Here is a 23,593-nt window from a genome sequence, read left to right on the forward strand (position 1 = left end):
AACGCCGGCGGACGATGGCGCTGGCGGCCCTGCGCCGGGCCGGGCGCTGCCTGGTGGCGGGGGCCGCTGGGCGAGGCGATAACGAACCGGTTCCTCCGGCCCCACCGGGCGCCCGGACGGCGGGCAGCGAGTCCCGGCCTGCGGCTGCCCCCGGGCCCCCGAATCCCGCAGCCCCGGACGGGTTGGGGGCACCCGACCCGGTGGTGCTGGGCCCGTGGGGGTCCGGGGCTGGGGCCCGGCTCAGCTGGGGACGTCCCCGGGCCCTTGGGTGAACCGGGGGGGCTTGTCCCGGGGGGGGGGGGTCCCGAAGGAGCTGACAACACGCCGCTGGCTGGGTTGGTGCCTTTATTGCGGAGCTGGATCCCCACGGGATCCCCTGGGTGCGCTGGAGAGCGGGGGGTGAGGAGGGGTGGCGTGGGGGGCTCTGCGTTTTGGGGTGCCGCGGCTGGCTGCTGCGGGGGGGGCTGGGGTCAACCCGGCTCAGGCGTTCTCCCAGAAGAAGGTGTTGCAGGCCACGGTGAGGGCGGCCACCAGGACCACGTACTCCTGGAAGTCCACCTCCCCGTCGCCGTTCTCATCCAGGTCCTGCATGATCTTCTCCACCGCACCCGTGTCCTTCTGGGTCTGTTGGGGGGGGGATGACAAAGGGTGAGCCCCAGAGCTGGGGACATGTCCCAGGGCACGGAGGGACCGGGGAGCCCATCTCCCGTGCCCCAGCACAGCCCCTACCTCCAGGAAGCAGCCCAGCTCGCTCTGCAGCAGCTCCTTCAGCTCCTTCTTGCTCAGCTTGTACTTGTCCCCCTCTTTGCCCGAGTAGTGGTGGAAGACGTTGATGAGCGTCTCCATGGCCCCTTCCAGCTGTGACGCCATGGCTCCAGCTGCAGGGAGGCACCCGCTGCGTTACGGCGGCCGCTACAAGTCCCAAATTTCAGTGCCCCCCTTCCCCATCCCAGGAGCATTGCCCACCCCACCCTCCCCATCTTGGTGCTACAAGACTGTGGGGTGCCCTGGTGCTCCCCCTAGGCTTTATCGGGGTGCTTCTGCAGGAGGGGACCCTGACTGCGTGCCCCCTTTATAGGGTCAAACCCCGGTGGGTGCCCACACTCCGTCCCCAGCCCCGCACTCACCTGAGCTCCCCGCCGCGCCAAGTGTGCCGGGCTGGGCCAGCTGGAGACGTTAAATAAGCTCCAAGCCCCCTCCCTCCGGGAGGATCCGATACCGGGGCTGGACAGCCGGGCTGGCACCACCGGGACGCCCCGCGTTGCCTTCACGGGGGCCGGAATGCAGGGACGCCCCGCATGCCCCACTGCCGCCCCATGGCCGGCTCACTGTGCACCAGAGGACTGTGCTGGAGCATCTCTCGGTGCTTACGGGGCATGGAGCTACTCTTGGGGGTCCACATCTCCCTTGTGTCAGACCTTAGGCATCCCTTTTTGCACCCCTGAGGCCAAAGCTGGCCTGGCTGCGGCCCTATATGAAGAGCAGCAGTGGGGTGCTGGGGAAGGGGTGGGCCGTGGGGCCAGCCCCAGGTCGGATCCTGACCCCAGGGGTGAGCTGCTGGCATCCCCCATCCGTCAGCACCGCAGTGCCAGGCCGGATCCGGCCCCAGCCCCGCTCCGTGGCCGATAACGGCGCGGGTGTCCGGTGTCCTCGGAGCCGGGCGGGGGGGACCGGCGGGGGCTATCGGGTGACTTGGCGTGGGCCCCCCCGCTCCCCGCGCACAGAAAGGCCTCTTGTCGCATGAAAAATGCCCCACAATCCCTGCCCCGAGGTTGCCTCAGCAACGGCGCGGCCAAAGAAACCAGATTCCCCGGCCGCGCTGATAATCCCGGCTCTCGTTACGGCCCAGCATCCGCGCGGCCCGGCCGTGCCCGCTGCGGCCTCCCCATCCCCGCGCGGCCCCCCGGGAGTGGGGCTGGTGCCAAGCCCCCAAATGGGGCCGGCCGGGACGATTCCCCCGCTTTGTGCCCCCAAGGGAGCAGGGGGGCTGCCGGGTGCTGTCACTGCAGCGTTTTCGCAAGAGCCGCGTGGTGCCGGGCTCTTTATCCCAGATTCCAATCCTTGTTCGGGGCTAATTATATCCCGCTCCCTCCGTTTCCATTTTCCATACTTCCCGTCCCATGTGTTTGTGAAATAATGCAGCTGGGGGTCCCAAAAGTGCCATCACCCCCCCAACCCTGGCTTGGTCCCATGGGGAGGCAGACCCACCATGGCCCTGTCCTGGGGGGTGATGGCGTGGAGGGTTTTGGGGTGAATTGGAGCATCTTTGGGGGCTGTACCTGGTGCTATTGGGGTGGCCACAAAAGGGGCCCTGGATGGAGATGGGGATCCCAGGTGGAATTTGGGTCCCAGATGGAGGTAGGGGGTCTGGATGGAGATGAGGGGTCCTGGAAGGAGATGAGGGTCTAAGATGGAAGTGGGTGTTCAAGAGTTAGGGGTCCTGGATGGAGATAGGGGACCAGGATGGAAGTGGGGTTCCCAGATGGAGGTGGGGGTCTCGGATCGAGGCAGGGTGTCTGGATGAAAACTGGGGTCCTGCAAGGAAGTTGGGTTGCCAGATGGGGGTGAGGGTCCTGGAAGGAGGTGGGGGTCCCGGGCAGAGGTGGGGGACCCCGGTGTCACTCACTTGGCAGTGTCCACGCAGGGGCTGGCAGCGGTGGCACCCCCGTACCCGTCTCAGCGCAGCTCAGCAGCGGGCAGGATCCGGCCGAGCCTTCCGGGAATGCCCGGCCCCGGCACTGCGCCGCCTGCCCAGCTGCTCTGTGACAGTCCCAAGCTTAAAAATAACCTGGGCCCTGCCCCGCAGCCACCGGACATCGGCACGGTCGGGTGCTTGGAGCGAGCTGGTGGCTGTTTCACGGCCGTTTCACGGCCACCGACTTGCTCCAACCCCTGGTCGAGCCAAGCTCTGTGTGCACTTGGCCAGGCTCTGCCCCACTCTCATTAAACCCCAAACCTCCCCGGAGAGCAGGAATCGCCGGGTGTTTCCCTGAGCGGTGGGACCGCCTGGAGCCACGAACCCCGCTGCTGCGGGGACATCACTTTGGGGGGGGGTTTGGTCCCAGGAACGGGGACCGCAGCGGTGCCAGCCCGACGTGTCCGCACTGGCAGCTCCCCAGGACAAGCTCTTACCAAACCGGGAGCAGCGAGGGACATGCCAGGAGGTTTACACACAGCTTGGAACAGGTTTCAGCCTCTGCGACTCCCGTGCTCCACTTTGACCCAGCTAAACCAGTTGCTCCAGTTGCTGGTGCCGGGGCTGGGCTTGATCTTGTCTCTCCAACCCATCGCTGGAGTATGGAAGAGGCTTTTCCATCCCTAGAGTTTGGAAGAGGGGGAAGCTGCTGGGTGTGCACCATGTCAGGGTCGGGGACGTTGTGATGGCACCAGGCACGCGGTGTGGTGGCCTTTTCTACCGTGGCCTCAATGGATGGGGAGCGTGATGAGTCCTGATGGATGGTGTGGACCAGTGCTGGGCCAGTGCCCCCAGTGCCCACAGCCACTCTGAGCACCCCTGGTAGAGCAGAGAGAGGTCGGGGACAGCACCAGGACACAGCGACAGGCACCAACCCCACAGCCTGCCCCGGGGTGCTCGGCTTGTCCCAATAGCGCCGGGGACCCCGAGGCCACGTCACCGCTCCCTGCCCGCGCATCCATCCCATCACGGGGCCGCTGCACTGCCTGCTCCTTCCTCACCCTATCCCGGCACCCCGAATTCCAGGGACGGCGAGTCACGGGCCCGCCTGGCTCTTGGGGCCGGTGACTCACCCCAAACCTGTCCCTGTCCCTTCCGAGCCTGACTCACCCCGGCGGTTTCCCATCCCGGTCCCCTGACGTGGGGCTCGACGGAAGTCCCGTCCCCGTCCCCCCGTCACCCCGGGGATGGGGACGGACCGGATGGGGCTGCAGGAAGCCAATTCCTCCCCCGTGAGCTGGTGTGACGGGTGCGCGGGTGGGGACCGGGCTGCCCGGTGCCGGCTGGAGCCACCCTGTCCCCGTGGACAGGTGGAACAAATGCGTCAGGGACGGTGACGGTTGCATCGCACCCTGCTCCTGGTCCCCAAAACTGGTGATGGGGACTGGTGACTGGGCTCCCTGGGTCCATCCCTGTCCCATCCTTGCTCCCCGTCACGCTCGATGTCACTCAACTTTGGGGACAACCCTGGCTGTGCAACCCAGCAAACCTCTGCCCTGGCAGGGACTGGGGGCAGTAGCAATTAGGGCCGTGCTCCCGGTGGGGACGGTCCCAACACCGCCCGTGTCCCCTCCATCCCATGCCACCAGTGTCCCCAGTGCTGTGACATGGGGACAGCTCGGGGGCCCTGTGGGAACGGCCGTGCCGCAGCGGACACCTGCCGGGGTTGCCATGTTATAAATACCCAGGGATTAAAGGGGAGCGCTCGGGCAATCCCAACCCCCTAATTAATTTGGATTAATTAATTTTCACAAAGCCCACTATTAATAGGGATGATGTCAGTGGGTGGCTGAGTCACAACTCTCACTCGGTGCGGGGTGAGCCCAGCCCTGGCTCCGCAGCCGGGATGAGCTGCGGCATCGGGGGACGATGGGGACAGCGGTGGGGACAGCGATGGGGACAAAGTTCCCGTCCCCGGTGCATCCCCATCCTCGCCGGGGCAGAGCAGAGAATGGGATGCATTTAGGGGAGGGGACATGGCCTGCACCCCTGGAATGATCCAGGTGATGTTTGAGCCCCAGACCCCATGGAGTGAATGTGTTGTGGGACCCCAGGGTCCCATCCTGCGCCCCCACGGCACGGTGCGGACACGGGTTTGTGCCGAGCGCTGGGTTTGGGCCGCTGCCCATGCGGGGAGGGAGGAGACGGGAAGACGGGAAAACGTCGGCTGCCGGGCGGTGTCCGTGCGCCTGGCTGCAACGGGAAACCCTACACCGCGGCCGGGGGGGACAAAGCGCCGCGCTCGCCCCGTATAAAACCCCGTGGGGGGCCGCAGCCACCCGCAGCCGAGCGGGGTAAGTCGGGGTCGCTGCCTCATCCCCATCCCGTCCCACGGCGGCGTTTGGGGCCTGCACGGTGCCACTGCTTCCTGGTGTCCTGCTGCCCTGGCTGCCTCTGTTTGTGGGATGGCAGGGCTGTCCCCAAATGGCTGTGCCCTCCCCGCAGTGATGCTGGGGGGTTGGGAGGGGGTCTGGATCCCTAGTGCGTAACGGGGCAGCCCACAGCTGCACTGGGACTCGGCTCTGCAGGGCTGAGGCTGTGCAAACTCGCTGCACCCCGGGCTGGGGAAGGGTGGGGGGTCCCTTATCCCACGCAGCCCCCTCCAGCAATCACCCCCCCGGGATGCTCCTTCCCCTCCCACCCCCTTCTTGGCTCTGCAGCCCCCAGCCTGCCCCCCGCACACCATGGCCACGGGTGAGCTGACCGAGCTGGAGCGGGCCATCGACACCGTCGTCACCGTCTTCTTCACCTACGCGGGGAAGGAGGGCAGGAAGGGGACGCTGACGGCCGAGGAGTTCAAGGAGCTGGTCCAGCTCCAGCTGCCCAACCTGATGAAGGTGAGGGTCAGGGCAGCATGGGGGGGGGGGAGGGCTGGATGGGCTGGGTGGTTCCCACGGAGCCCCCAGTGCTCAGTGGCTGCTCCCGGTACCCTGGGGTTTGCCAAGGGTGTAAAAGCAAAAGTAAAAGTGGAATTCGGGTGGTGCAGGAAGGGTCCAAGCTGCTGCAGGTGGAGGTGTTCTGCTGGTGGGGGGGCGGAGAGGACCGATGCTGTCTGTCTGTCCATCCATCTGTCTGTCTGTCCCTCCCATTACCCCTTTCTGCACCACCCTCAGCTGGGCTGGGGGCTCCCTGCTGCGGGGGATGCCCCTCACTTGAGCCCTGTTTGGGGACGGGGATGGAGGTGTCCCCTGGTGGTGGCAGCCCTGGCTCTTCCGTCCCCACCCTGCTCACTGGGGACCCTGTGGGAGCGCTGAGCCCCCCCTGCCCTCCCCACAGGACGTCCCCTCCCTGGAGGAGAAGATGAGGGAGCTGGATGTGAACAACGACCAGGAGCTGAAGTTCAGCGAGTACTGGCGGCTGATCGGCGAGCTGGCCAGGGCCATGCGGAGGGAGAAAGCGGAGAAGAAGAAGTGACGGGGACGGGGGGACACTTGGGTGACACGATGCTAATAAAAGAGGTTTCCCCGAGCATGGGCATCACTGCCGTTCTTAGCGGGAGGCTCAGGTGCGAGCAGCCCATCTCCTTGCTGGGTTCATCCATGCCACGAGCAGGTGGGGCCGTTCCCAAAGTGCCCTGGTGCTGGTCTGGCTTGCAGGGTCCCACCCCACACCCTGTGGGGTCACGCAGAGCAGCCCCAATGGGTGGCAGAATGCATCTGGGGCTGGCGGGGGGCTCAGGACCATCTCCAGCAGCACCTCTGCGATGGCTGCTGGTGGCGGCCACCTCCAGGACACCAACATCCATCCGCTCCAGGGTCACCTGGGGATGCGTCCCCTCGATAAACCACACGCCGGGCTCAGCATCCCCAACCGAGCCCCCAGCCCTGGCGTTCAGCTCCCCCATCCCCCAAGAAGGCTGGGTGGCGGTGCCATCCCCTCGGCGGGGTGACGGGTGCCCCGTCCCCGAGCCAGCCGGTGCCCGGTGGCCATTCCCACGCGGCGCTGCGTGGCCGTGCCGTGCCGGATGGGGATGGGGAGCGCTCGGTGTGGCCGGGAAGGAGGCGTTTCCCAGCCCCACGCTGGCCCGGGGCCAGGCTCCGAAATGAGCCGCCTTGCACCACACCGTGCGCAGGGAGCTCCCACTCACACCTCCCTGGTATAAAACCCCGGTGCACCGCAGCCCGCTCATACCCGGGACAGCCCTCGGAGCAGGTAAGTGGCCTGGCCGCCTCCACGGGGAGGGGGTCCCCGTGCCTGGGGGTCTCACCGCCCCCGCTTTGCTCCCACGCTTGGCTTTGCCACGACTTGCTGCTGGAGCAGGGACGCTCCCATCTCCGGGACATGTCCCGGCAGCTCAGCGCATCCCAGGGCGCCTTCCTCGCCCCGACGCAGAAGGAGGGGAACCCCCCCCAAACAAGCAAGAGCTGATCCCGACTTTCTCCCCTCCCCCACCAGCTCCCCAAGACCCCGTCGGAGCAGACAGCCCCACCGAGGGACCCTCAGACCCCGCGAGGAGCAGCATGGGCCAGTGCAACTGCCGCAAGAAGCGCAAGGTCCTTGAGCGACGCCGCGGCACCGGGAGGGCCGGGAAGCCGTGGGGCATGGGGGGGGACCCCATGTGTCCCCCATCCCTCGGAGCATGGGGTGCCTCTGAGCAGTACGGCGGGGCCGAGGGCCACCCCTAGGATGAATTTGGGGTTCGGAGACGCTGCCCCGGGCTTGGGCACCTGGTGCCGGGGGTTTGAAAGCTTGGGGAACCCAGGCGGCTTTCTCCAGCTCCTGCCGAGCCACCCCGCTCCTTGCAACCTCTCCGAGGATGCCCGATGTCAGAAAGTCTCCTGCTTCCCTCTGCTTTCAAACTGGAGGCACCCACCCCATGTGTCGGGGGGGGGCTCTCGCCGGGCGCTTTGCACCTGCGGAGGATTTGGGGCCGGGGCGCGGGGCTGAGGCTCTGAAGATTGCCGGTTTCTTCTCTAATGGCCATCGCCTGATGTGGTTTAAAGGTGTTTCGAGGGGAAACCACAGCGCCGGGTGAATCACCGTCGTTTCCCTTCAGATCCAGCTTCGCTTAATTAGCACGAGTGGTCGGGCAGCTGCGTCGGGCCGGGTCGCACCCCCCCAAGGCTGGGGCTGGGGGGCTGCAGCCCCCGTGGGATGGGAGGAGGGCGGCCACCATCCCGCCGTGCGCCCGGGCACTGACTCACACCTCCATCTGCCGCTTGTGCAAAGGAGAGGAAGAACCAGTCCGGACGGCGGCGGCGGCCCCCGCGCCGTGGGTGTAGCGCCCGGAGACGCTGGGGCGGCTGGGCAGGGAGAGACGGGGGGGACAGACCTGCCGGGGGGGTCGTTTTGGGGTGTCGTGGCCGCACAGAGGGGTGTCGTGACCGTACGGAGGGGTACGGCGGCTGTGTGAGGGTATTGGGGGCGTGCAGGGCCTGGAAGGAGGGGTCTTATATATGGAGAGAGGGGTCCTGCATCTAAAAGGTGGGGTCCCACATCTGTGTTGGGGGGTCTCATGTCTGTCCAGGGGGTCTCACAGCAGAGTGGAGAGGTCTTGCGTCTGTACGAGGGTCTCAGGTCTCTGCAGAGGGGTCAGCATCCATACGAGGTGTCCCACGTCTGTACGAGGGGTCCCACTTCCGAACGGGGGGGTGTTGTGTTGATAAGGAGCTTCATTAAATCGGCGTGTGGGGGTGCAGAATCTACAGGGAGCGTCGGCACATCTGCTTGGGGATGTCACATCCATCTCAGGGATGTCCCATCATCTATCCTGGGGGTCTCCCCTCCATCCCAGGGGTGTCCATCTGGTACCTCACCATCTCTCCTCCCCCTTGCAGGACTGCCAGGAGCTCACCGACGTGGAGCAGGCCATCGAGACCGTCATCAACCAGTTCCACTGCTACGCCGTGAAGGGGCAGAAGGAGTACCTGACCCCCAACGAGATGCGGGAGCTGGTGGTGCAGAAGCTGCCCCACTTGGGGAAGGTGAGGGCAGAGCCTGGGGACAACGAGGGGGGTCTGGGTGGACGTGGGACCCCGCATCCCCATCACCCCCCTGATGCTTTTTCTGCCCGCCCCGCAGTGCGTAGGCCCGCTGGATGAGAAGATCGAGTGCATGGGAGACCCCGACGAGGCCAAACTGGAGTTCGGAGAGTACTGGGACATGATGGGGGACGCGGCCAAGGGCTGCCGGAGGAAGTAGAGGGCATCGGGGGACGAGAAGGCGCCCGAGGCCTCGGGCTCTGCACCGCGATGAGGTCCCGGCGGCTGCGTGGTTGCAGGTCCCCCGGCCCCGGAGCGTCGCAGCGAGAGGGACTTTGCTCCTTTCCCCACCCCCCCCAAATCCCTTCGATGTGGGGGCTCCGGGCCAGCCCCGATGTCGCCGTTGGTGGCCTGGGCATAGTTTCTGCTCCCACCCTCCTGGACCGGGGGCACGATGCCTGCGCTGCTCAGTTTTTGGGGTGCTGCGCGAGGCTCCCCACCTGCCCCTGGCTGGCAGCCAGGCTCGGGGCTGAGCTGGTGGCGGGTTGTTATCAGCTTGCGTCACTTGCAACCATTTTTGTATAAATTAATAAAGGAAAAATGGAAAAAAAAAACACAAACAAACACAGCCAGGATGGGGACACCTTGTTTTTTGGGGGAGAAGGGGCAGCAGGGAGGGATGGGACTGTGGTGCTGAGTGAGCATCGCTTGCTCCTGGGTTGTGCAGCCCCAGTGCAGAGCACGAGGGTGCAAGGGGTCCTACAAGTGTGCAAGGGGTCCTAGAAGTGTGCAAGGAGTGCTGCAGGCATGCAAGGGGTGCTGCAGGTGTGCAAGGTGTACTGTGGGCATGCAAGGGGTGATGCAAATGTGGAATGGGGTGCTACAACTGTGCACAGGGTTGCATGTGTGTGTGCACTGTGGGTGTGCACGGAGCTGTGGGTGTGTGCACGGGGCTGTGGGTGTGCAGGTGCCCATGTAGTGGCATGGCCCATGCCCGTGGTCTTCATTTGGGGACCCCACAAACACAGCAGGGCTGTGTCACCCACACCCTGAGGGATTTGGGCACGAGGGAGCCCAGAGGAGCCCCGAAATCTTTGGGTTTGGAAAGAGCCAGGAGCTGTGGTTCCAGTGAACAGGATCCCACCTGGGCTGGGTGAGCGTGGGATTTCCGTGTAATTGCAGCAAATTAGGAAACAGCAAGTGCCACAAAGCGGTGGCTTCCTAGGACGGAGCAATTAGCACAGGCAACGAGAGCTTGGAGAGTGAAGAAATGGGTTGGAGAAGGTGCAGGGCACCCACCGAGCCTGGCCATCCACCTTTCCTTGCCATGGTCCCATCCAGGTTGTGTGGAACCATGGTTTCTGCTGAGCTCCATGTCCTCGAGGAGCCCGTGGGCAGCACTACATGGGGACGGGGATGGGAACAGGGATGGGGACATGGATGGGGACAGGGATCGGGATGGGGTCCCTGATGGGTGCAGGGGGTGCGGGCACCATCTCCACACCTCTGTCACCGTGCACTTTGTGCTCTGGGGAAACAAAACGATGAAAAACCCCAAACCCTGGAGAAAAGTGATGAAACCTGAGGCCAGGCTGGGTGGCCGGTCCTCCCAGGCTGGCGGCCGGCACCGCCACCGCGACTCGGCCGCGGCCACCCTCTGTCTCCTCTCACCTTGGGGTGGATTTCACAATGAGAATGACTATTTATTGTTCCTGCCTTGGAAATAAATACATGGAAATTAAGCCGAGAGGTGTGGTGTGCATTTAATTAGAGACAGGAAATGTGTCAAATGGTTGGGGTGATGGGAGGGGAAAGGGGAGCCAGGGCTCCTGGGTGCTCTCCCGGCCGTGGGAGTGGGGACTCCATGCTTCTGGTTTGGCGACCCCAGCGTGACGATGCGCTGTCGGGAGGACGGCGATTCCAGCGGCGTGAGCCATCCTTGATAAGTATCTGTTGGACCTGGAAAGTCCTCGCAGGTGGCAGAAAACAGCTCAGCCCGCGCCGGTGACCCTCGGTGACTCAGCGGTGGCTGGGCATGCGTGTGAGCCACGCGGTGAGCCCCGAGAAACGCAGCGGGGCTGGTGGCTGCCGTGTGCAGGGGCACAGCGGGGTTATTTTGGTCCCCACAAGCCTCGTTGGGCCCCTCTGCAGTGGGTCCCATGGGGCAGAGCCTGCCAGCAAGAAGCCCAGCTGCCCCTCGCCCTCCAGCTGGTGGGACGGGGGGCAGAAGAAGCTTGTGGGGACAAGCGGGCTGGCTGGGAACTGTCTTGTGATGGGTTTGGGCCCTACGTGGCTGCTCCGAGCGCACGCACACGCCCTTGGATGCCTTGTAAAAATAAGGGCCTGGATGCGGTTGTGACATCTGCCAGGCACAGGAGGGTAATGAAAGCCCATGATTCAGAGGTGAGCTGTTTGCCTGCAGGGTCGGGGAGGGATTCCCACCCTCCTGGGATATTGCAGCAATGACACCCGAGCACCTCCACCGAGGACGGCTTTGCTTCCTTCCCCCCGAGATTAGGAAGAAGAGGGCTGAGAGCGGGGATGACACACGCACTTTTTCCGGGACTGGTGTCCCAAAGAGTAAAGGTCCCCAGAGAGCAAAGGAAAAAGCGTGGGTGGCTCCTGCCTGGGCTCCATCACCTCCTATTTTGCATCCCTAAATGTGCAGCTCCCCAAACCTCCTGTATCTAATCTGGGCATCACATCACCGCGCCATTGCTCCGGCCGACACACAGGGGTACAATTTACTGGCCCGATTAATTATGGATGTGAGTTTACAAGCACAGCTACCAGCACCTTATCTATCCCTGTGTATCTGGAGATGGCTGAGAGCTGGATATGGCCCTGCTTGGGGCTGGCGCTTGTGCTTCCAGGGCCCTGATGTATCAGAGACCACAAGGTGCTTTCACAGCATTGCCTTCAGAATGAGCAAATTTGGTTCAAATAAATACTACTCCAATAAATACTACTCCCCACCTCGCTATGAACCTCTCACACCATGCTGGGGGAAACATGGGGCTGGGAGAGACAGCGAGAGAGGATGGGGGGGTCCTTGGGCTGGCTCCCACGTGCCCACCGTCACCCCATGGCCATGGGGTGGGGGCTGCAGCTGCTGCGCCCCTGCTCTGCAGGGCCGGGTGTTGCAATCAGCCCGAGCTGCTTCCAGGTGAACCCCGGCCTGGGAACGCCCTGGGAACGTCAGGGAGGGGCGGGAGCCTCTTTAAAACCCGTCTGGGCCCAGGGCATGGGTGCAAGGTGAGCGGCGAGCGGGCGGCACCGGCTCCCACTGCCTCTGCTGCCAAAGGCGGTGACAGACGGACAAAGCGGGACCCACAGACGGGGCCAGGTAAGGTGCCGAGCCCAGGATGGGAAAATCGGCGCCTGCTCCCATGGGGGAGAACGTTCAACCGGGATCCATGCTGGGACGTGCGGCCGCAGGTTGGGTGGAAATCCCCCGAGCCCTTCGGCAGCTTCGCGCGCGCGGGGCTGGGGTGGAGGGGATGGAGAGCTTGGCAGGGGGGGGCTTGTAGGGGGCTGGCCCCCAGGAAGGGGAATTTTCCCCCCTGATGCACCAACTGCGATGCCAGAGCCATGGGTTGGAGCTGTGGGAGGAAGGAGAGGGAGAGGAGAAAGCAGAAACCATGGCGGCGGGAGCGGAGCAGTCGACGAGCCCCGTCTTGCCCTCCTGGCGTCCCCATGCCCCAGTGTGGTGACAATATCCCACTACGGGTCCCTCACTATGGGGACAAGGTCCCTGAGCCCCAAACTGTCCCCAGGGGTGCATGGCAGGGCCGGGATGGTGCCGTGAGTCAGTGGGGAAGCAGGAGCTGTGGTGCCCCGAGGACGGGCTGGGTGCAGGCGGCTGGGGATGGGGGACCCCAGCCTGGTGTCTGCACCTGGGGGATGCAGGGGATGGGTGTGCTGGAGTCTGGTTAATTTGTGGTGGTATTTAATGACCAAGGACAGGGAGGGGATGGAGATGAATGTCTGCGGTGAGTGGCTCTCGTGGGGACGTGATGAGCGTTGCTGCTCACAGCAGGGCCTGCTGCCAGCACTGGGTCCCCCTTCAAAACCCAGCCCCAGCCCGGGGAGTGGGTGGCACAGGGCTGTGGCACCACAGGACGGCAAAGGAATGGGGATGGCTCCTGGGCACCCTTCTGCGATGAGGAGCACCTCATGTCCCTTGTCACCACCCCGATGAGCCACCGTCCTCAGTGTGGGGCTGAACTGGGGATGGTGGGTGCAGAGAGAGGTGGATTTGGGGTGCAGGGGAGCCAGGCTGGAGCTGGGGATGGCAACGAGCCACCCCTTGGGGTGGATTCCTCCAAGGCTGGTCGGCGTTGCACCCAAGGTGTAAATGTTGGTGTAAATCAGCATTGCAAAAAGGAGCGGCAGCGCCGTGCCCCAGCTCGCCCTGAGCCCCTGCTCCGTGCCCCGGCTGGGGCAGGAAAGAGCCAAGGCCGGACGAGGCGACGCAGTTCCCGTCCCCGCCCGTGCGCATCCTGCCCAGGACGCGGATGCTGGACCCCGTGACGGTCACCTTCCCGTTGGGTTCCTCCATAGGAAGGGGCTTCCTGGCTTGGAGCAGCCGGGGGGGCGCAGAACAAGGCTCGGACACCCCGTTCGCAGGCAGGGTAGGAGCGTGGGATTTGGGGAAACCCTTGGCTGACGGGGCCCAGACCTGCTCAGTGGGACGCCCCAACCCAGAGCCCCGCCGGGGTGTTCCCGGCGCCGTGAAGCAAGAGGAAGGCCGGCCGGTAATTCCTGCCCTCGTGCCGCCGCTGTGCGCCTGCTCGCCCGCCGCTCCCAGCCCCATTCCTCCCTAATGAGCCCTGGGAACCGGGCGCCGCGGTCCGGGTGCTGCGGGGCCCTGGCGCCATAATTGCCTCCCCATCCCACGCGCGGGGGCGGCCGCCCCGGGGGGGCAGGCGGGGCAGGTGCTGCCTTTTTGGGGTGATGCAGGGAACTGGGCACCCGGCTTTGCGCCGTCCCATGGATTCCTCTCTCGTCGTGCACCCTGATGGCACCATGAGGCTCGCGGGTGGCCTGGTGACCCCCGATCTTTTACAGCCTCCCCCCAACCCTGGTCCCTGCAGGTGACCGCGTATGGCGATGGCAGACTGCACGGAGCTGGAATGGGCCATCCAGGTGCTGGTGAACAACTTTGACAAGTACTCGAGCCGCTGCTGCTGCCGGAAGCCGCGGCGCATCAGCAAGAAGGATTTCCGCAAGATGCTGAGCTGTGAGCTCAACCACATGCTGACGGTGAGGCCGGGCGGTGCGGGGACACGTGGGGGCCAGCTCCTGCCGCACATCTGGGGTCCCCCTCACCTTGCACCCGTCCCTTCCCCAGCACCAACATCTCCGCTCTCTCCCGCAGGACACCGGGAACAGGCGGGCGGCCGACAAGCTCATCTGCGACCTGGACGAGAACAAAGACGGGCGCATCAGCTTCGAGGAGTACTGGACCTTGATAGGCGGCATCGCCAGCCCCATCGCCCACATCATCCGCCAGCAGGAGCAGAGCATCAAGCACACCAAGTAGCGGGCTGCCCTCCCCGCCCGGACCCCCCCGGGCTCAGCCCCTGCTTCTCCACGGCCCCCTGCTTCTCCCCCGCTGCCGAGCCCCTGCTTGTCCCGGAGCATCCCAGCCTCCTGCGGCTTTGCCGGGGCAGGCAGAGCCTTTGTGATGGAGTGAAGGGGTGCGAGGCTGGCACGGGGGGCTCCTCCTCGCCCCATCCCTGCCCTCTTCCTCCCCCCTCGGAGTGTCCCATCCTTGCTGGGATGCTGGGTGAGAAGCACAGGGAAAGGCTTCCCCGCATCTAGGGCATGAATGCTGTCTGTTCTCAGCCCTGCTGGGAGAAACCCCATCGCAACCGGCACCCCCTCTTCCCGCGGAGCCCCCTTCTCCCCGTCACCGTGTCGGGATCTCCCTGGGGAACGGGCTTGCCCCTGCCTTTCCCCCCTGCCCCAGCTGGTGAAGGGTCTGCCCTGCCTGCTCCTTCGGGCTCGGTGCGCCTGGGCAAGGCCGTGCGGTTATTTATTGCAGCAATAAAGTTTGGAGGAGCAGCGGGGGCACGCTGAGGCTGGCCTTGTGGGGACGGGGTGGTGGTGGCGGTGGTGGGGGAGGACGGAGGATGGGGTCTGCCCTGCCCCTTGTCACCCGGTAACGCCCCATTTGGCTCGCCCGGTGCCTGGGGCTGCGCGCACCACCGCGAGGTGTCAGCAGACACCGCAACACCCCCGGCGCGTCCGTCGGGTGCTGCCACCGTGCGTCCCCTTTCAGGTCCCCGAGCAGCCTCGGATCACGGCACCCCCAATCTGTGCACCCCAAGGGCACGGCCACCCCGGGGACCCCCAGCCGCGCGCTGCGCCTGGGTGCAGCTCAAACCCTGCTGGGGACGGGGACGCTGCGCACCCGGGGCCGTCCGTGCTGACATCGCTCCGCGACGCCCACGGCGCTGGCGAGGAGCCCGAGCCCTCTGCCTGCTGGGGATTTTCCACCGGGAGGGGATTTGGCTGCAGGGCTGCGAGTGGGGAGGTGGCCCCTGAGCTCCCCCGGGGGTGTCCCCGCGCCCCCCTCCGTGTCCTACAGCATATGGGGTGGCAGCACCTCAGAGCCGGGACCCCCGTTCCCATCCAGCCCCCCGCTCCCCTGGGCATCTCCAGCTCCCACCTCCTCCCTGTCCCCCCACAATGCAGCTCCCCCCTTCTTGCCACGCAGGACTGGGGTCCCAGGGTGGGTTTTGGGGTATGGCGGGTGGGTTTTGGGGTACCCCGTGGGAGCCGTTGCCGTCGGGCAGGGCCGGGGCTGAGTCACGGTGCAGGAATCCTGCTGGGGCGAGGGCAGGGCCGTGACTCATGGTACTGGTTGCGGGGCTGGGCTGGGCGCTGTGCCCGGCTGCCTGCACGGGATCCCAGTGCCGCAGCAGGGTGGGGGGCATCCGGCCCCCAACGCCCCCGTTTTGGAGGCAGAAGGGCTGCGGTGCGTAGTTAGGGCTGTCCCCCTGTGCTTCGTGGATGCTTCCCTGCGTGGGCAGGGGTGCTTTGTGAGCGACAGCTGCACCCCGGGGTGCTCCTCCTGGAAAGCCTCGGGTGCTTTGGGTGGCACCATACGGCAGGCGGGGAGGGGAACGATGAGGACAGGGCTGCCAGGCTCCACAGCTGGTCCCCATTTAGGGACCACGTTCCCGTCCCCGTGTCCCCAGCAGCAACAGCCGCGGGCAGCCTGTGCCTGCTGCTCCCCCAGCTTTGGGGTTCCCCAGCCTCGAGGCACCCATGGGTGGCAGGAGGGTCCTGGGGAGTGAAGCTGACCCCGAGCACACGCACCCACACCCACCAGGAACTCCTCAGCTCCGGCTCTGCCAGCCCTGGGTGCTGGGTGCGCGCCCGAGGCCACCGCAGGGCGAGGTGCCAGTGCAGGTGGCTGCGGTTCTCGTCCCTCCTTGGGAAATCAGGGCTTGGCCAGATCCTTCCTCCTGCCCCTGGGTGGCCAGGGCCTGTCCCCGGCATGTTTTGGGGTCTGTGGGACCCACCCCATTCCCCTCGGGGACAAGCACTGCCAGGCTGTCATAAAGGTTGACACAGCCCTAAGGATTTGCAAGACTCCAAAAAAAGCCGCAAATGTGTATTGCCTGTGGTCCTCTCCAGCCACCAAATCTCTGGGAGGAGGAAGACCTCCAGAGCTCAGCAGAAGGCATCCAGGAGGACCTGAGAAAGCAAAAAGCCCCCCAGAAGGACCCCCATGGAGGAGAAGGGTGGCTGGGGTCGTCCTAGGGCTGTCCCCCCTAAGTCCCCACCCCTGGTGGCAGGGCTGGGAGAAAAGTCCAGGCTGTGGAGACACCACCAGTAGTGACATCTCCTGGCCAGCACCCAGAGCAGGGAAAAGCCTCCCCTGTCCCCATGCCAAGAGCCATATGGGCTCCAGGAGCTCTGCATAGCCCCCCGAGCAGACCACCGCCGCTGTCACCCTGCGCAAGCACTCAGGGCAGGGGGGTGACAAGTGCCAGCTGAGCTGGTGGAGCTGCCCAGCCCCATGAGCTGAGCCCCACCAGCACCCTCATGCCTTTCTCCGCTGCCCAGAGAGATGTGAGGCTGGGGCTGGGCTCTCTCCCCCCCCCCCAGAATGGGCTCCCCATCTGCCCAGGCCACCCGGCTACGGTGATGCGCACCTGTGCGTCGCCGTGCCTGACCCCGCCATCCTCCCCCTGTGCTGATGGAGGACCTGGAGGGCGAGGAGGACGACGCGGTGGACTTCAGGCGGTCCTCTGGCTTCTTGGGCTGTCTCAGCGTGCACTGCAGTGACATCTGGGCCGATGCCTCCTGCCCCACTGATCCTCAGCCTGTGGTATGGATAAAACCGTTGCCGCCTCCCCAGTCCCCAGTTCATTTGCACTGGTTTGTGCTGGGGAGACTGGGGCCACTGAGCAAGCGCCCAGAGAGCTGCTGGCAGCAGTGGCTTAGTGGGGACACAGGCTGGTGTCCCACTTTTTGTGGTAACCCTGTGGGGTGCCCCATCCCTCCGCGTGCTCCTCGGCCCCCAGCAGCACCCCATCAGCACCTCTCACTAATGGCATCACGCGGTTCGTTAGGCAAAAATGAGGTGTGGGTGAAACCTCCAGCCGGGAAAGCCCCAAGGCGAGGGGCTGTGCTGGGCAGAGCTCCCCCAGATGGGCTATAAACACCCGGCACGTGGTGGCTGCAGCACCCCAGCGGCTACAGCACCCCGGCGACTGCAGCACCGACCCTGGTGAGTCCCTTTGTGCCCCAAATTTGCCCTCCTGATGAAATTCACCCAGCGGTTGCTGCACCCCAAAACAGCCCCCGGAGAGGTGCCAGCATCCCGGGTGGATTCGAGCAGGGTGGGTGGGGGGACGGGTCCCAATCACCCCCTGACACCGTCCCCGGGGCTGTCCCCACGCAGGAGGCTGGCGATGGCGTGTCCCCTGGAGCAGGCACTGGCCGCGATGGTCACCACCTTCCACAAGTACTCGGGGAAGGAGGGCGACAAGTACAAGCTGAGCAAGGCCGAGCTGAAGGAGCTGCTCAACAAGGAACTGCCCAGCTTCGGAAGCGTAAGTGGCCGTGGGGACACGGCGCTGCCCAGCCCTACGGTGCCCGGGCATTGTACCAGCCCCAGGGTTTCCCATGGAGCACGGGGCAGGCCCAGGTGGTCTCCGAGTTCCCCCAAAGCCCACCCCATGGATGCAGCCCCGTGCTCCAGGGACCTGGGCTGGAACAGGCTCAGAGCGAGGGGAAACTTGGCTTTGCTTACACCCACTGAATATTTTCATTGGCAAAGTTGTGCTCCGATTTCAATGTTTTTCTCCCTCTTTTTTATTTTATTATTTTATTTTTTTTTTAATTTTATTTTCCACTTCCCTTTCTGGCATGTGGTTTAAATTAGGAGGGGGGCGGAGGCACAGCTTGTTAACAAAGCTTTCTCGGAGAGGCAGAGGCGGATTTGCTGCACACCTCGCGTCCCGGGAAAGCCACTTGCGCCTCCGCGTGCCACCTCCTTCTGACAACACAGGGAAAGCCCTCCTGCAAACAGCCGGGAGCAAACTAGAGCCTTTTGCATCCTTCCTTCCCCACCTGTACCCTCCAGACCCGCTCACCCCTCCCCACTTTCTCCCCCTTGGCAGAAGCAAATGGACGAGGGGGAGTTCAGGAGGCTGGTCAACGACCTGGACCACGACAAGGACAGCGAGGTGGACTTCAAGGAGTTCGCCTGCTTCCTGGCCAGCGTGGCCATGGGCTTCAACGAGTTCTTCAAGGATGCCAAGCAGCCCCGCAAGAAGTGACCCTGGTGCTGTCGGTGGTGTTTTTTTTTTTTTTTTTTTTAAATAAAAACCTTCCCAAAGCCTCACCAGGGCTGCATGTTGTGGGTGACTCACGCCTTCCCCCAGCCCGTCCTTCCCTCCGTGGGATTTTCCACGGTGCGGCTCAGCCCCCGGAGGCTCTTTTGGAAAAGTCTGAGCAAAACAGCTCCGAACTGCCTCCAGGCGAGTCGCTGAGATATCCCCCCACACACCCCAATTTGTCCCTGCTGTCCCAGGGGAGAGGTTTGGTGCGCATTTGTCCCCAAACAGGAGCTTCCTGAGCCGCGCAGGGCTCGTGGTCTGGCACGAGCTGCCCTGGGCAATGCAGATTTGGGGGGAGAGAAAGCTGGAGTGGAGGAACTGGGCAGGAACACACGAGGTCCATGCCACAAAGCCCAGAGCAGGCCCCGGTACCTGTGCAGGTGGAGATGAACCATGGCTGGGAGGCCACAGGAGCCCCCCCGGGCCAAGGATGAGCCCACCCTGGGGGGCTGCATTGCAAGGGATGGGCCCAAGACCCTCAATTTGCTGTGGGGTTATGGACAAGCAGCAGCACCCTGGGCACGCCAGGCTGCGATACCGGGCGGGCAGGATGGGGCTGGATGGGGCTGGCCCCCCCGCAGGCACGGCAAGTCCAGGCTGGTTTGCAGGAAGCATCGCAGCTGCTTCCAGCCGTCCCCAGCACCCCAAAACCCTGCAGAAAGCACCCCGGGTCCAAAAATCCACTGCAAAGCAGATCATGGCCCCTTCACAGCCCCTCAGTAAGCCCCCAAATCCTTCCTGAGCCCCCAAATCATTGAACCCCCCTGCCTCATTCCTCACCATGCCCCCCAAAACCTCACCAAGCCCACCAGCAGCTTCAGGCTTTGCTCGTCCCCTTCCCAGGGTCTTTAAAACCAGCCCCCAGGGGCTTCTGCCCCCTCCCAGTAACCTGCACCAGTTCGCACCTGCTCCTTAATGGGGAGACAAGGTTCAGGCTTGGGGATTTCTTTTCCCAAAATGTTTTTTGAGGAAGCGCCCGACCCTGGGAGATGCTGCATGGTGTTGGCCGAGGTTTTGTGTCCTGGGGTCTCATCCCCTGGTTTTCTCACTCTGGTCCCTGCAGTGCCAGGTGCCACCGTCCCCAGTGTGGTGCTGGGGACCCCAGGGGTGGTGTCAGCCCCCCCGTGTCACAGCGGGGGGCCGGCTCGTCCCAGGGCTGGGCTGTGCAACCCGCAGGCTCCCGGCTGTCCCCGCGGCTCCTCGGCACGTGCGCGGGACACGCAGGCACCGAAATAGCGCTCCGTTACACAACGGGGCGGCGTGCCGCGCTGGCCTCGCTGCTAGGAAACAGAAATCACTTGCAGGCGACTTGAGTTGAAAACAGAAAAAAAAAAAAAAAAAAAAAAAGGACAAAAGAAAAAGCCAAGCCCAAAGTCTTGGACAAAACCTGCTTGGGCTCGTGCAGCTCCGGACACCCCCGGAGATGTTGCCAAACCCTTTGTGCATGGCATCTCGTCCCCCACCAGCCTGCCACTTTGTCCAAGTTGTCCCCGTCCATCCCCAGGGGCACATTTTCCTCTTTCTAACCCAAACCAGCCCCTTGGCAGAGCACGGGGAGGAGGGTTTTGGGGGGGGGGGGCCGGGGCTGCCCCCGGGGTTTCCTCTCCTCCTCCTGCAGCCAACGTGCGGCCAGGCGCCGCGGCAGCATTGGTGCCTGCTCATCCGCACGGCGAGGGGGGGGCCAGGCGGGGCTATAAATGCGGTGCCTTCCCGCTGCCTTGCTCCCACCCTGCCCCTCCTCGGCTGCTGCTTTGCGTTCGAGCTCTTGGTGAGTTGTTTTTTCCTGCGATGCTCCGGCCTCCCTCGCCCCGCCGTCCCTCCAGATGTTGCCTTCCAGATGCGTCTCCATTGAACCCCCAAAGCTGACCTCCCTGGCTGAGCTTGGGGGCCACGTTTCCCCTCTGAAAGCTGCTGCCCACATCCCCGGTGTTGCTTTCTCCCCCTCGGGCATGGCTTTTTGCGGGGTTGCTCAGCGCCCGTCCCAGGTGGCAACGCCCAGCCCAGCCGTTAGCGGGCAGGTGAAATTTGGGAGGAAACGGTGATGCACGGGGTGTGCCTGGGGACACCGCGCTCCGTCCTCACCCGCTCTTGCAATCGGTGCCTCCAGGCTTGTTGGTGTCCCCCATGGCGTGTCCCTTGGAGCAGGCGCTGGCCGTGATGGTCACCACCTTCCACAAGTACTCGGGGAAGGAGGGCGACAAGTACAAGCTGAGCAAGGCCGAGCTGAAGGAGCTGCTCACCAAGGAGCTGCCCAGCTTCATCAGTGTAAGTGCGGGGCTGCTGCGCCAGGGCCGGGGGTGCCAAGTCCTGGAGACCCCGGGGATGAGCCCCTTGATGCAAAAACCTCATTTTGACCCCTCTTCCCACCGGGCAGAAACAAACGGACGAGGCAGGCTTCCAGAAGCTGATGAGCAACCTGGACAGCAACAGGGACAACGAGGTGGACTTCCACGAGTACGCCACCTTCCTGGCCTGCGTGGCCATGATGTGCAACGAGTTCTTCCAGGGCTACCCCGACAAGGTGCCGCGCAAGAAGTGAGTGCGGGGACCCCAGCTGGGGCTGCACCGTGCCCCCCTGCACCCCCTGACCCCCCCAGCACCCTCCCACCGCGGTTCCAATGTTCTTTCAATAAAGATTGCTTTAAACCAAGCTCTCCGTGTGTTTGGCAAGGGGGGGGTCTTGCTCTTGGGGCAGCGCGCCATGGTGCACGGAAAGCCCCGGTGGCACATTGCGGGCATTGGACAATGCCCTGCAGCAAGGAGCGCTTTGGAGGCGGATTTTGGCACGGGATTTTCGGCAGCGTGGGCACCCCGTTCCTGTGAGCCCTCGCGCACTGCCTGCGGGCGCGTCCCTGTGAGTCAGCACCCTGCCCTGCCGCGCCGCCTTTTGCCCCTTTCATTGCTTCGGGCAGGGCTCAGCGGGAGCTTTCGTGGGGATTAACACCGCGCTGTGATAACGGGGACAGGTGGACAAATTTTGGCCAAAATCATTCAGCACTCACTGACCCGGTGTCTGGGAGCTCAGCCCCGCTGTGCGAGACACTGAGTGACACGGCTGATGCCAAAGGGACATGGTGGGGACATTCACTGGGGTGACTCATGGGGGGGTCAGGGTCTGTCCCCCCACCCCACTGCTCTGGGGGATATCCAGGACCCTCATCCCCTCGCCAAGTGAACCCTTGGGGAGTGGGGTTTCGGTCGTGTTCCCACTTGGGGTGGGGTTATGGCGTGCAGAGGAGTGGCTTCACCCATGCACCCAGCCACCCCCTGGCCCCCCCGGCATGGGAGGACTCAGCCCATGGCTATAAATGCGAGGAGGAGCTGCGCAGGCACAGCCCTCCCTCCCCGCTCCCAGATCCTGTCCTGCTCAAGCCGGTAAGTCTCCATTTCCTCCATTCCATCCCCTTTTCCCCCCCCTCATCAGACATCTGTGGCCGCCCCAGGGGTGCGCGCTGGGCTCCAGATGTGCAGCTGGCCCTGTCCAGATGTGGACCCCCCCCTTCCCTCCACTCCTGGAAGCCAGACCTTGGGCGGACAACTTCGCCCTGGCAAGGCAGCGGTGCCACGAAGGCTTCTCCCCATCCAGCCCTAACTTCGTGCCCTGCTTTCGCCCCCCTTGGTCCCCCCCAGCTGCTCCCCATGGGCCCAGCCTGTGTGCGGAGGCGGCCGGGAGCTGCGCCCCGTGAGTCACTGCAGCCACCAGCCTTGGCTTACGCAACGGCCTGGGATGGGGGGGACACAGGACAGCCCCCTGCCCGCTCAGGGACAGACCCCAGGGCTGTACTGAGATGGGGCTGTGGGGTCTTTGTCCCCAGCCTGGATGGCACAGGAGTGATGGGAGGGCTGAGGGACACCCCCGGGGGGACCGTGCCAGGGGGCTCCCCAAATTGAGGGGCTGCTCACTGAGCTCCCCCCGTCCCCACAGCCCAGCCCACAGCCATGGCAGCCCCCCTGGACCAAGCCATCGGGCTCCTTGTGGCCACCTTCCACAAGTACTCAGGGAAGGAGGGTGACAAGAACACCCTGAGCAAGGGCGAGCTGAAGGAGCTGATCCAGAAGGAGCTGACCATCGGGCCGGTGAGTGCGACCCCCCCTCTGCCTTCTCCTCGCAAGCCAAGGGCGTCACCTCCCAGTGCAGCCTGGAGGGACCTGGGTGCAGGGACACCCCCGGGACAGGGGCAGGGGACGGGCGCAGTGGGAGGTGACACGGGGAATAACGTCACCCGGGGGAGTTGTGGCACAGCCCTGTCCCCACACCTACTTTTATGGCACCTGGTGTGAACGCTGCTTTGCCACGGGGTGGGGATATAACGGGGGACACACGTCTGGCTGGGTCCTGCGGTTCCCCCCCCAGCCCCGCTCTGGGAAAGCACAGGGCAATGTGCCCCCCCTGCCCAGCACCCTGGCTGGTAACGGCTTTGTGCTTTTTGGGGCTGCAGAAACTGAAGGACGCGGAAATTGCTGGGCTCATGGACGACCTGGACCGCAACAAGGACCAGGAAGTGAACTTCCAGGAGTACGTCACCTTCCTGGGCGCCCTGGCCATGATCTACAACGATGCCCTGCTGCAGTACAAGTAGAGCTGAGCCGGCCACCAGGGAGACACCCCCCCCCTCCCCAATGCCTCTCTGAGGTCCAATAAAATTTCTTTTTGTAAAGTTTTGCTGCTGCGTTTCGTGGTTGTTTTTGAACCTCAAATAAATTAAAACCTCATGGACGGTGCTGGTTTCACTTCTTTTTTTTTTTTTTTTCTTTTCTTTTTTTTTTTTTTTTTTTGGGTATGCCGGGGGGAGGCAGCGAGGGGCTGCACCCTGTGCTCACGTCCCCGTCCCGTGTCCGTCATATGCTGGTGATGCTCTTACTGCTCCCACCCCGTGCTGCATCTTGGCAATACAGGGGCTGGGGTTTGAGCTCTCTGTGCATCCCCCTGCCCCCAGATGGAGGGTGTAGGGGTTGTTTTGTGACCCTGCCAGGCAGAGCTCACCTGAACATCTGCATCAGGGAAAGGAATATATAAGCAGCCCTCCGGGCTTGGTGCAGCAATGTACTCACATCCCAGAGGCATGGGAAGGGGTCTCCCCACATCCCCCCCGATAACCCCTTGGCCCTTTTAG

The 23,593-nt window shown here is 64.2% G+C and overlaps 7 protein-coding genes across 9 annotated transcripts; 6 read left to right on the forward strand and 1 right to left on the reverse strand.

The window, feature by feature from the left end:
• Positions 1-328: 328 nt before the first annotated feature.
• Positions 329-2,761, reverse strand: S100A1 (S100 calcium binding protein A1). Of its 2 annotated transcripts, none has more exons than XM_084303118.1 (3): positions 2,672-2,761; positions 730-878; positions 329-624 (listed from the first exon to the last, which is right to left on the reverse strand). In XM_084303118.1, the coding sequence occupies exons 2-3, from the start codon at positions 868-870 to the stop codon at positions 481-483; spliced, it is 285 nt and encodes a 94-aa protein (XP_084159244.1). In that variant the 5' UTR covers positions 871-878; positions 2,672-2,761; the 3' UTR covers positions 329-480. The 2 variants fall into 2 exon arrangements, with proteins under 2 accessions (XP_084159244.1, XP_084159243.1); XM_084303117.1 differs by having other exon boundaries at positions 2,627-2,759.
• A 2,094-nt stretch (positions 2,762-4,855) lies between these two features.
• S100A13 (S100 calcium binding protein A13) lies at positions 4,856-6,155 on the forward strand. The gene is made up of 3 exons (XM_084303260.1): positions 4,856-4,989; positions 5,356-5,532; positions 5,972-6,155. The coding sequence occupies exons 2-3, from the start codon at positions 5,380-5,382 to the stop codon at positions 6,107-6,109; spliced, it is 291 nt and encodes a 96-aa protein (XP_084159386.1). The 5' UTR covers positions 4,856-4,989; positions 5,356-5,379; the 3' UTR covers positions 6,110-6,155.
• Positions 6,156-7,099: 944 nt separating this feature from the next.
• LOC311220048 (protein S100-A14-like) lies at positions 7,100-8,836 on the forward strand (the record flags this gene model as incomplete). Its single annotated transcript, XM_084303434.1, has 3 exons — positions 7,100-7,188; positions 8,473-8,619; positions 8,717-8,836. The coding sequence occupies exons 1-3, from the start codon at positions 7,156-7,158 to the stop codon at positions 8,834-8,836; spliced, it is 300 nt and encodes a 99-aa protein (XP_084159560.1). The 5' UTR covers positions 7,100-7,155.
• A 4,293-nt stretch (positions 8,837-13,129) lies between these two features.
• On the forward strand, positions 13,130-14,678 carry S100A16 (S100 calcium binding protein A16). Of its 2 annotated transcripts, none has more exons than XM_084303149.1 (3): positions 13,130-13,250; positions 13,713-13,881; positions 13,997-14,678. In XM_084303149.1, the coding sequence occupies exons 2-3, from the start codon at positions 13,723-13,725 to the stop codon at positions 14,159-14,161; spliced, it is 324 nt and encodes a 107-aa protein (XP_084159275.1). In that variant the 5' UTR covers positions 13,130-13,250; positions 13,713-13,722; the 3' UTR covers positions 14,162-14,678. The 2 variants fall into 2 exon arrangements, with proteins under 2 accessions (XP_084159275.1, XP_084159276.1); XM_084303150.1 differs by having other exon boundaries at positions 13,189-13,373.
• A 2,862-nt stretch (positions 14,679-17,540) lies between these two features.
• Positions 17,541-18,419, forward strand: LOC311219693 (protein S100-A4-like; the record flags this gene model as incomplete). The annotated part of the gene is made up of 2 exons (XM_084302946.1): positions 17,541-17,690; positions 18,261-18,419. Exons 1-2 carry the CDS (start codon positions 17,550-17,552, stop codon positions 18,417-18,419), a joined length of 300 nt encoding a protein of 99 aa, XP_084159072.1. The 5' UTR covers positions 17,541-17,549.
• A 1,800-nt stretch (positions 18,420-20,219) lies between these two features.
• Positions 20,220-21,086, forward strand: LOC311219692 (protein S100-A4-like). Its single transcript, XM_084302945.1, has 3 exons — positions 20,220-20,247; positions 20,587-20,744; positions 20,854-21,086. Exons 2-3 carry the CDS (start codon positions 20,604-20,606, stop codon positions 21,016-21,018), a joined length of 306 nt encoding a protein of 101 aa, XP_084159071.1. The 5' UTR covers positions 20,220-20,247; positions 20,587-20,603; the 3' UTR covers positions 21,019-21,086.
• Positions 21,087-21,795: 709 nt separating this feature from the next.
• LOC311219697 (protein S100-A6) lies at positions 21,796-23,196 on the forward strand. The gene is made up of 3 exons (XM_084302951.1): positions 21,796-21,854; positions 22,405-22,556; positions 22,919-23,196. The coding sequence occupies exons 2-3, from the start codon at positions 22,419-22,421 to the stop codon at positions 23,057-23,059; spliced, it is 279 nt and encodes a 92-aa protein (XP_084159077.1). The 5' UTR covers positions 21,796-21,854; positions 22,405-22,418; the 3' UTR covers positions 23,060-23,196.
• The last annotated feature ends 397 nt before the right edge of the window (positions 23,197-23,593 follow it).

Source organism: Netta rufina, assembly GCF_964035555.1.
Source record: "Netta rufina genome assembly, chromosome: 29".
In the NCBI taxonomy this organism is placed as follows: Eukaryota; Metazoa; Chordata; class Aves; order Anseriformes; family Anatidae; genus Netta; species Netta rufina.

What these genes read in the sequence shown, in the direction of transcription:
- S100A13 (XM_084303260.1), top strand. Translation starts at nt 5,380, where the DNA reads ATGGCCACGGGTGAGCTGACCGAGCTGGAGCGGGCCATCGACACCGTC. An exon ending in AGCTGCCCAACCTGATGAAG is followed by an intron (nt 5,533 to 5,971) that starts GTGAGGGTCAGG and finishes CCCTCCCCACAG; the next exon opens with GACGTCCCCTCCCTGGAGGA.
- LOC311219697 (XM_084302951.1), top strand. Translation starts at nt 22,419, where the DNA reads ATGGCAGCCCCCCTGGACCAAGCCATCGGGCTCCTTGTGGCCACCTTC. An exon ending in AGGAGCTGACCATCGGGCCG is followed by an intron (nt 22,557 to 22,918) that starts GTGAGTGCGACC and finishes TTGGGGCTGCAG; the next exon opens with AAACTGAAGGACGCGGAAAT.
- S100A16 (XM_084303149.1), top strand. Translation starts at nt 13,723, where the DNA reads ATGGCGATGGCAGACTGCACGGAGCTGGAATGGGCCATCCAGGTGCTG. An exon ending in AGCTCAACCACATGCTGACG is followed by an intron (nt 13,882 to 13,996) that starts GTGAGGCCGGGC and finishes TCTCTCCCGCAG; the next exon opens with GACACCGGGAACAGGCGGGC.
- S100A1 (XM_084303118.1), bottom strand. Translation starts at nt 870, where the DNA reads ATGGCGTCACAGCTGGAAGGGGCCATGGAGACGCTCATCAACGTCTTC. An exon ending in AGCTGGGCTGCTTCCTGGAG is followed by an intron (nt 625 to 729) that starts GTAGGGGCTGTG and finishes CCCCCCCAACAG; the next exon opens with ACCCAGAAGGACACGGGTGC.
- LOC311219692 (XM_084302945.1), top strand. Translation starts at nt 20,604, where the DNA reads ATGGCGTGTCCCTTGGAGCAGGCGCTGGCCGTGATGGTCACCACCTTC. An exon ending in AGCTGCCCAGCTTCATCAGT is followed by an intron (nt 20,745 to 20,853) that starts GTAAGTGCGGGG and finishes CCCACCGGGCAG; the next exon opens with AAACAAACGGACGAGGCAGG.